Source organism: Pararge aegeria, chromosome Z (genome assembly GCF_905163445.1).
Source record: "Pararge aegeria chromosome Z, ilParAegt1.1, whole genome shotgun sequence".
NCBI classification, from domain to species: domain Eukaryota; kingdom Metazoa; phylum Arthropoda; class Insecta; order Lepidoptera; family Nymphalidae; genus Pararge; species Pararge aegeria.
The window spans coordinates 3673753-3684895 of record NC_053208.1 but is presented as its reverse complement, the minus strand read 5'-3'; the positions used below and the strand labels follow the sequence as shown (position 1 = coordinate 3684895).

Sequence of the window (11143 nt, the reverse complement as noted above, 5' to 3'; positions counted from 1 at the left end):
TTTCTATAATTAACCGACTTATAAAAAAGGAGGTGGTTTTCAATGTGATTGTTTTTATTCTATAATAGTTAATTCACCGTTGTAGCCATTGATATTTTAATTATATAAAACGCATATAATTCAGAAAAGTTAGAGGTGCTTGCTGGGATTCGAACCCGGCGCCCCGAAAGTGAAGTCGAGCTCCTACCCAATGCGCTGTCACGTGATCGTGAGGAAACCTGCATGATGAGAGAGTTCTTCATAATGTTCTAAAAAGGTGTGTGGAGTCCACCAATCCGCACTGGGCCAGCGTGGCGGACTGGTTCTCATTGTGGGTGGAGACCCCGGCCGGTAATGGGTGATGATGAATAGTTAATTTTTGAAATTAGTCATAAAACACAGACGGACGGACAAATAACAGATGGATCCTAAAAAAATCCCTTAAAGTTTAAAACCCTAAAAATCGACTTAACTTTACAAGGCAACACCGCAATTTCGGTCAGTAGTAGTAGTTAATCAACATTGCTGTGTAAGGATGTGAAGGCGCGATTTATATTGTAATAACAGTCACGTGAGGTTGGCAAGCAAGGCAAGGCAAACGAGGGCAAAAGGCAAAGTGCAGCAATGTGCTCATATTGCTGCACTTTGCCTTTTGCCCTACGTAGTGTCGTTCAGGTGTTGAATTTGTTTGGTACGTCTATAATCATTTTCAGCATCATGTCATACCATTACCGGCCCACTACAGGGCACGGGTCTCCTCCCACAAGGAGAAGGGGTTAAGGCCGTAGTCCACCACGCTGGCCGAGTGCGGATTGGTGGACTCCACACACCTTTGAGAATAACCTTTGTTGAAGAACTCTCAGGCATGCAGGTTTCCTTACGATCATGCAGGTTTCGCACGCACATAACTTAGAAAAGTTAGAGGTGCGAGCTGGGACTCAAACTCGGCCCACGAAAGTGAAGTCGGGCTCCTACCCAATGCGCTATCACCGTCTATAATAAGCATTCAAAAATCGTCAGATATCAATAACGTTTTCTATAGCAATATACTAATATTATAAAGAGGTAAGATTTTTTTGTTTGTTTGTCTGAACTCAATAGGCTCCAAAATTACTAGACCGATTTTAACCGTTTCTTCGCCAAAAGAAAGCTAAACTATCAAAAAGTAGCAACATTTTACTTAGTAATTACTTGGCTATTGATGATAGGTAAAAATTTTGTATCACATTATTAAAGTTCTTATTATTACATACAAAATATATCTTACCGGCAGCGACCCACCCACCCACGGCCTTGGACTCAGAAAGTATTCTGAGTCCAAGGCCGTGGGTTCAATTCCCACAACTGGAAAATGTTTGTGTAATAAACTTGAATGTTTTTCAGTGTCTGTGTGTTTATCTGAATATTATTCATCAAATATTTATCAGTCATCTTAGTACCCATAACACAAGCTACGCTTACTTTGGGGTTAGATGGTGATGTGTGTATTGTCAAAGTTTATTTATTTAATGTATTTATTTTTTATTATAGTTAATTTGCAACAAGCTCGCACCGGCGATCTGATAAAATTTTAGAACACAAGTGTTCTAAAATTTTATCAGATCGCCGCTAAAAAACAAAAGTGTCGGTTTCATTAGTGTCGCCGTATTAGGTCTTATTCAAATAAATAGTTTTATCATCAAAGGCATTTATATAGCTGTGAAATACTTTTTAATTAATTCCAATTGGCCGTTTAATATATAAGCTATCGCGAGTTTAAAAAATTTAGGGCTACAAAACAAAAAAGTTCTTTTTAGAGAAACTTTTTATTGAAAAAGTTATTTTTAAAACTCTCATTTTTTTGCCAGATTAAAAACTTTGAATATGCCACAAAAAAACGCGTAATATGAAAGCAAACGCGGAAGAAGTAGCGGATAATCGCATTTATTCATTTAATGTAGACGTTATCGCGAGAACACTTAGAGAACACTTTATTGAAAAAGTTATTATAAAAAACTACTCGCGGAAGAAGTCGCGGACAATCGAAATACACACCAAAGGTGCCGGTTAACAATACAATCATCATCATAAGGAGTCAATAACAGTCCACTGCTGGACTAAAGGCTCACCCAACATGAGGATTGGCCTATTATCACCACGCTGGACAGACGGGTTGTTGATCGCCGTAGATGGTATTTGTAACACAAAGGACGCTGCTGCCCGCTTCCGCTGTATTCACATAACCATACAATACAATCGGTTATTGGACCTGTGATAACATCAAAAGCGATTTAGGTATTTATTAACGGTAGAAATACTATGCTATCATTAAAATGATAAAAATGCTTTCTTTAATTGCATTTCGGGTGGTTCAATAAAATAGAATAAGTAAAATAAAAATCCCACGCAAAAGATTCTGTAAAAAACTAGCCAAGTCTCGATACAGATGCTTGTTTACCTCTAAAAAGTAATGAAAGTCACCAGGTACCAGGTAAGTCCACATCTTCAATTATCCTAGTTTGTATACTTTTCCCTTTATGTGGCCATTAAACCGTAAATCTGTACCAAATTTAAGCTCTCTGAATTTATGAGAAGTACTAGTTCTATTCTGATGATCATGAGTGAGTGAGTGTCATAATTGCGAAACTTTGCTTTCGCTTCACTTCGGAACTAAATGACCTATACTTGAAATTTTGGATTTTAAGTATGCGACTATATGTAGCTTACTGGATGAAAATTTTGGAATTCTGGTTATCCAGAGGTTCTCAAATAGAGGCCTGACAATGCGGCGAAATTGTTCCAGAATTGGATGGTACGGCAGTGTTTGCTTCGCACTCGACTTGGCGGAAACACTGCAGTGTCCCCCCTATATGTTTTCTTTCTATTCCTTTCGTATCTATATTTAGCTTGATTTATGAAATTCCAAACTTGTATTCGAACTTAATTTATTAAAAGTAAAGCTACATTACATGCACTTTTTAGACGAGTATCTATCTGTTTGTTTTGGCTCTGCCACAGGTTCGCAAGGGAGATTCTATCGAGGTGAAGCCTATCCTATACTTATACGTATAGCACGTACCCACATGGTCGGTTCTTCCCATGTGGATGTCATCTTAAGAGAGAGTAAAACGTGAAAACGTTGACGAAGTTTGGAAGTCAATAGAACAGGCAGGTCTTTTCTGTGCTCTAGCTCTAGGATTGTCAACAAGTGATTGGTTAATTGGACTTCCAATTAACCAATCACTTGTTGACAATCGTTATCGAGATTAAAGTTATCGAGATGACCCAGACCAAAGATACTATGACAATACACATATCGCCAACACATATATCCCCAAAGTAAGCGTAACTTGTGTTATGGATACGATGACTCATAAATATTTTTATGAATAATATACATAAATACTTATAACATACATATAAATCTTTTTGTGCACACTAGTTTATGTATTAGCATGTAGTTATTCGCATGTATGTATTTTAATATTTGTACCACCAGCAGTCTATTCTCCTCTTCTTTTTTTTTCCTAATTCTAAGGTTGCCTGGCAGAGATCGCTATTAAGCGATAAGGCCGCCTTTTGTATTCCTACTTCTTTCGATATGTTTCTGTTTTTGTTATATTTTAAATATGTTAATGTTGTGGTATACAAATAAAGAGTTTAATAATAATAATAATAATAATAAACACCAAGACATTGAAAATCATTCAAGTCATCACACAAACATATTGCAGATATGGGAATCGAACCCACGGCCTTGGACTCAGAAAGCAGGGTCGCTGCCACTGCGCCAATCTGCTGTCGCAGTTCAGAAAGGAAAATGTGTGCAATAAATACTCCATATTTTGCCTAACTCGTGCTTTATAATCAATGTATCATGCTCATGTCAAGATATGTGATAATAACCATTAAAGCCCTCTCGAACCCGCTAGCCTAGTAAGCAAAGCGGATTCCCTTTCGGGGGTACCGAGTTCGATGCTTGGCACGCATCTCTTACTCTTTAAAAAGTTACTTGCGTCTTTAACCTAAATATCACATGCTTTAAGGGTGAAAATATCGTTAGGAAACTTGCATGCCTGAGAGTTCTCCATTATGTTCTCAAAGGTGTGTGAAGTCCACCAATCCGCACTGGGCCAGAGTGGTGGACTACGGCCTTAACCGCTTCTCATTGTGGGCGGAGACCCGTGCCATGTAGTGGGCCGGTAGTGGGTTTATATGATGATGAAGATGGTTATAGACGGACCAAGCAGATGAAACACCTGATGGTAACCGCACTTGGCCAGTGGTGGACTACGGCCTAAAGTCTTCTCATTCTGATGATGAAACCCACATCAGCAAATTATGCCAACAGGCTGATTGTGAATTACTTATTGGTAAGTATATACAGCCTAACTCCACCGAAGGCTGTATATGCGCGCTTGCCTAGAAGATGCCTATTCACTCTTGATTTGAAGGAACTCATATTGTAGGTACTGGGGAATATGGAAGCTGGAAAGGCATTCCATGCGGTGCGTATCAGAAACGAAGATGCAAAGCGCTTCTCACGCGTCCGCTGTATATCAACCAGTTAGGGATGCAGATCCTTACGGTGCCTCGCGGTTCGATGGTAAAAAGGTGAGGGGGAACTAGATCAAACAGTTCTTACAGGTGACTTAAAAGGATTTGCATGGAGTTGAAAATAGGCTGATTGTGAATTACAGTTACTTACAATAATTGATAGATCAGAACAAACTGGGCACCACCCCTTCCTTTCCCCCGGGTGTCGTACGAGGCGATTAAGGGATTATTAATGAGAGAGGCAGCAGCGGAAAATTGCATAAAAATCCACCTTTTATAAGAGTTATATATAAGTTTTAGGGTAGGCAATGCTTTTGTACATGTATGAAGTGCACGCCACTGAGTCCAGCAGCGGTCAGTTATAGGCTGTGGATGACATACTGTTTCGACGAGTAAAAACGACGCAAAACAATATGATAATAAAATTCACACCTCGCAACTTTTACTCCTTTATCTACAGAGTATCTGTGGATCCTTGACTTAATTCGGCCATGGCCGTAGATAAAATATGGATAAAATCATAAGTGTACGTAATAAACTATATGACTCACAATACCCCGCACCCCGGTCCTATCTCCGAAATACAGTTGATATACAACCTATGTATAATTTCTCTTTTTGCGCGATAACTTAGCAACGTTGTTTTGCCGCCACAAACCAAAGTCAAAAAGTCTTCGACCAGTACGTGTTGCCAGTGATGACTTATGGTTCCGAAACGTGATCGCTGCCAACGGGTCTCATAAGAATTAACTCAGTGGGCAATGGAGAGAGCTTTGCTCGGAGTATCTCTACGTAATCCAATTAGGAATGAGGAGATCTTTGGAAACATCAGAACTACCGGCATAGTTCAGTGAATCATGAACATAAAGAGGCAATGGGCGGTGCAGGGAGCTTGGAGGACCGATAAGTGTCAGGGTCCCAAGGAGCTGAAATGGCGACCTCGCAGATACGAGGTAGACAGATTTTTTATGTTTATAGGCACTTGACTGCAATCACAGGTGGAGCGCGCTGGCCTTGAATATGCCTATTCACTCTTGATTTCAAGGTACTCATATTGTAGGTACTGGGGAAAAAGGAAGCTGGAAGGGCATTCCAGATCCTAGCGTTGCTGATCAGAGACGAAGATGCAAAGCGCTTCGTACGCGTCCGTTCAACCACGTAGGGATGCAGATCCTTACGGTGCCTCGCGGTTCGATGGTAAAAAGGTGGGGGGAACTAGATCAAACAGTTCTTACAGGTGACTTAAAAGGATTCGCAGGGAGTTGCTGGACCCAAGTGATATTTGGAACTCCCGACATAGGACCTATGTCCTAGGTCCAGTTTGGACGTCCAATTTATTAATTATTTTTGGGTCTTTTTTTTTCGACTATCTTCAAAAATTGCTTAGGAATTTTTATTAAGTGATCTTCATGAGTTTACTTTATATTAAGTAAACTCATGAACATCATCCCCACGGAACTTTATCCTGTTCGTTTCCGTTATAAAAGTATCCTATAAAATGGTCATCAAGGACGCAAGGTATAAAAGTGCCGTGTTCCATCAACATCGCGAGATGATTGAGCCGAACAGGTAACAAACAGACAAACAAATAAACAAATATACACAATGAGTTAGTATGGATATTTTATTTAAAAACAATTACCTGTCTTAATACCGGGTAGGGTTAAATTAAATAATAAAAAACATTGACCAAACAACTTATTGTTTATTTTCATCACAAATTTGTATACTATAATTACTAACCTACTTAATGTATTTAATTAATAAGTGTTATTAGAAAAAAAAAACATGTATATTTATTGATATAATAGCCTTACAATTGAAAATTTAATTTACAATAATAATATAAAACGCTTATGTTTCTCTACAGCTACTATTTTATCACGTGGTTTATCTACTCTAATAACAATAAATCATTTTAAAAACACACCTAATTTAATAGAAGTTTGCTTTCTCTTGATTTTCCACATGTACCATGGTTTAATTGTGTATTGTGGTCAAAGATTTTAATCGTGGATATGCTCTGACACCTAACAGTTATCTTGTCACCGTTTTTTAAGTCTTTACAACCTGCATTTTAAGAAAAGCCTTGTTTGTAATATATATGTTTCGGTCGCTAGATACGAACTAACGACAAATAGGTGAGTTCCAAAATTCATGATATAATTTGGGCAGAGCATGTAATTATGGACGATTGAAATCTATGTTCACCGTAAAAACAATCGCCGTAAATAATGTGTCACTTTAGCATTTCTGTGAAACAAAAAAAATGCTGCGATTAATTTGCCTTTTGCCTAGATAAGGAAAAATAGACAAATAAAATAATTTACAATTTTTCCTAACAAAAATCACTTTTTTGTGTTGAATGTTTTTGTTATTTGTATAATTTTATAACTTTGTTACTTTTATACAATATAATATCGCAGCGTGTAATTATTATAAAAGAAACGCAGTTTTCTTTTCAACATATCATTTTTATTTTAATATTTTGTCCTTACAATTATTTTCAATAGGTGATTATTAAACTACACGTGGTTTACGCATATTTTGTCTACATAATTCAACACATATAAATTCTTTAGTTAAATAATAAAAATACAATAAAATAATAATTGTTATTATAAAATATAAATGTATATATATGTATATATATACTATATCAGATCAACAGTTATTATAACACTAATAACATATGTCAATGTTTTGCTTTTCCATACGTTTTATCATGAATAAAAACTGTTAATGAATAGCTTAATGCACTCGCAATCAGAAAAATATAATTTATTATTTTTAAATCATTAGGTTCGAGTCCGAAGGTTTTTTTAAATGGAACTGTGTGATTTATGTACTCGTGAAATCAACATCTTTACTGTCCAAATTAAAATTATGGTGATTGCAAGTGCATAACGCAATTACCCCCCCGAGTTTCACCAATTTCGCTTTCTTCTGTAAAACGATGATTATTCTACACGATTACTGGCAATAAATGTGGACATTGGTTAAAAATTGTAGTTTACTGCCGAACATCTAGCTAACTTATTGTTTAAATATTTATAATCTTAACTAGAAAATATTAATTTATTTGATCTAAGTCCCTTAAAGTGAATTTGCTGCCACAATAATTCTACATAAAATACATGTTTAAAACAAATTCACAATTATAATAACTAAAATACATAACGTTATTAATGCAAGGATTGTCGTGTTATTTACAAACGTGACAATACTATGTTATTTCTTATTTTTGTACGCACATGTAGGTGGTAATTTTTAAAACATTTAAGTTCTATGCACTATTTAAAATGTGTCTTTGAAATTGCATATTACGAAAATAAATAAATATTTAAAATAAATTCAGCTCGTTAAATTAATATAAATAAATAAGATATTAAATTACGCATAAAACATCTTAAAGTCCGTGAAAAATATAAGAAAAAAAGATATACGCATACAATAATTACTAAATATCATTTGATAATAATTATTCTACTGTGAGAACATTTGTATTGCAAAGTTAAATGTGTAATGGTCATAAGGATTTTAAAATTTAGAGGCAAATTAGTCCTACTCAACCATGAATGCGACAGAAATTAAAAAAAATATATAAACTTCTAAGTCGCGCCTTTTTAATCTTTATAGAGCGCCGATGACGCTTGATGTATTAATGTACCTATCCCCCTTCTGTAGTGGATATATAAATATATAGCAAAAAACGTTATTGTAATAACACACAGAAAAAACGAGAAAACAAAGATAGTATACTTAGTGCTAGGGTGCAAAGGTGACCTTACCACTAAAAGTAATAACATCTTATTAATTTGTGCAGTGTAGGAAAGAAAAAGCCCCATGCCCGCGTGCTTATTTTCATATTGTCCAAAGCAACATTTCCGAACGCGATCAACAACTGCCGATACAAAGCGATTAATTAAACCTATTGAAGTTAAACAAATACAGATGTTTTTATTTAACGCGTACGCAACAGCATTAACTATCACCTTGAAGTGTATATAATGTACGAAAATAACGAAAATATGGAAACAAGGGGTCCGAAATCGTGCATACGAATTAACGCGTAGCGCACTTTTGACAATGCAATCATAAACATTAGGCGACGATTTTAACATCTCTACAAACAAGAACTGTCAAAAGAATATGGGATATACCAGTTATATTACCATCAACTTATTTGTGAGGTGAGAGATTAACAAACCTACAAACCAATCATTTATTAGAAATAACAAAATCCTGTCTGTATCCAATTAAATTCTCGGGCCCTAGTTCTCTATTACATTAAAATCGTACTTAATACTGTTTTCAATCACAATCAATATTCTGTGGCGTAAAAGTTGACAGTTCTATATAGAAAGTTGTCAAAATGAACACTACAAAATACGTGTTGTGTGATAAGGTTTCGATGTCATACAGAATTAGGGCCCCGTTGTTGTCAAAATAGTTGATTGGCACATTATACATTCAAAACTATTTTATATGCTGGTTCCTATTTACGTCATTTCATACATATTTGTTTGCAATAAACGATATACAGTGTTACGATTTGTATGTCTCCTGGATTCACGTTATACAGTGCCAAATTCATGTCGTAGACTACTCGCGATAGCTCCGCAAGAATTATTTGCAATGCAATCGCTTTTCGTCACCGTGTGCGCTTATCTTTATAGAACTTTTTGCACAATGTAGGTATTTCAATTAATTTTTTTGAAGCGTTAATAGAATAATGACTCTAAATAAAACCAGAGGTAAATTCATGCTATTAGTTAACTCGCCAAGCGTATGCAAGCTTTTATTAGCAACAAAAAATGTCTGTCCATGATTAAATCTTGCGAGTAATCGGTATTTGGTACTGCAGTACATGAATATTTTGAATTAAAACCGCCATTGCTAAAAAGCTCATAACCTCAAAAGTGTAACGTTGTTCGAAATATAAATTAATGTTTCAAATCTGTCTCGTTTAAACGATGCCTTTATGTCTCAAATTTTATTTTAAATAATGATTAAAATTTTGCAAAAAAGTTGATTTAACCTTATAACCGGATCGGACTCTTGACTTTAACTTAATGTGGCAGACATTAAGTTAAAGTCAAGAGTTACTAAGTTAAGAGTGCAACAAACACTTATTGCCTGCAATGTTGTACCCTTAGGATGAGATTTACACGTGTTTAATTCGTTAACGAGTATCGAAATACTACAATCACAATCACAATGCCAAATGTCAAATGTGATATTCTGTACCACTGACCTTTATTTTTCGAACGTTCCGCTAAGAACTAATTAAAGAAAGTCATCAGTAAGTTGAAATATTTCAATGAGATTACAGTTTTTCGATACTCGCTACGACCTGCACAAGGGTACACCACATAGCGCAGATACTGTACGTAGTGTCCTGTTATAATATTAAATGTTTTCTAAGTGCATACAAATCTCAGGTCATAGAAAAAATATCATTGTCGCTGGTACACTGTGAACAGCTTCATAACAAAATCCAGAAGTATGAAGACCATTTATTTAGGTACATAGGATGAAGAGGTTGTAAATATTCGGATGAATTTAAATTAAAGCAAATAATTATTAAAGCAGAGATTAAACACACAGAATTAAGATCGTACAGAATCCTCATACAGCCATTATTGTATGAGTTCGAAAACACTACTAAAGTGGAGTGGTTTTTAATGCTGCAAAATTAGTTGTGTACACGGTTTCTGTACCTTCTTAATTCTATGATTAAAGAGCATTTAGAAAATAAAGATGTAATTGCTAAGCCCTTAATGGGACTCGATCTGATAGATTAACTCCAGGAAATATCGTCCTGTATAACATACATAGGAAAAAACGCTACTGATTTATAATAATTACACTACATGCTCCTTAATATGAAGCCTAATTACTATTGGATACATATAAATAGATTATATTCGGGTTAACACCTCGTTTTGTACCTAAAAAATTGGGTATGGCAAATTTTCAAGCGCTTTGGGGCGCTGGATGGTATTCGGTGTGATGCTTACAGATGGGTGATAATAAGGTCATCGTCAATGTCGTCTTTCTCGTCGTCGTCCTCTGGCGGTTGCTTGGCGGCTTCGGCCGCTTCAATAGGGTTTTCGGCAATCGCCTTTAGTCGCAGTGCCTGGAAAAAGGACAGTTTTAAAAATACTACTAATTGTGTTAAATAGAAAACTATTTACATGCAACAGTCCTTATTTAGTTTGGAAAGACGTATCACATTCAGAAGCATTCAGCTTGAATCTATTAGTGGTTAAGGCGTCGTCTTTCACACCCTGCACCAGCAGTTTAGAAAAAAGACCCCTTAGAAGCCTCCTATTGAATGATTTATTTATTTCTCCACATAACTCAACTACATTATACATGTTGCTTACGGTCTATTTTGTAGCACAGTTATAATCTGATATTTTAACTAGTAGTCTAGTCGACAAATTGAAAATCTTAATATATATAAATCTCCTGTCACGATGTTTGTCCGCGATGGACTCCTAAACTACTTAACCGATTTTAAATTAAATTGGCATACCGTCAGCAGTCTGGTCCAACTTAAGAGATAGGATAGCTTAGATCTTTAATTATAGTCGCAATTTTATTTTATTGCAAATTATTT

At 35.7% G+C, this 11143-nt stretch overlaps 1 protein-coding gene across 1 annotated transcript in view; it reads right to left on the bottom strand.

Annotated features, from left to right (window-relative positions):
• Positions 1-10022: 10022 nt before the first annotated feature.
• The window catches only part of LOC120636093 (UNC93-like protein), a 146407-nt gene continuing 145286 nt past the window's right edge, over positions 10023-11143 (bottom strand). The window contains exon 7 of the mRNA XM_039907390.1: positions 10023-10657. Coding sequence (XP_039763324.1) covers positions 10535-10657 — 123 coding nt within the window. The 3' untranslated portion in view covers positions 10023-10534. The remainder of the gene's footprint in view (positions 10658-11143) is intronic.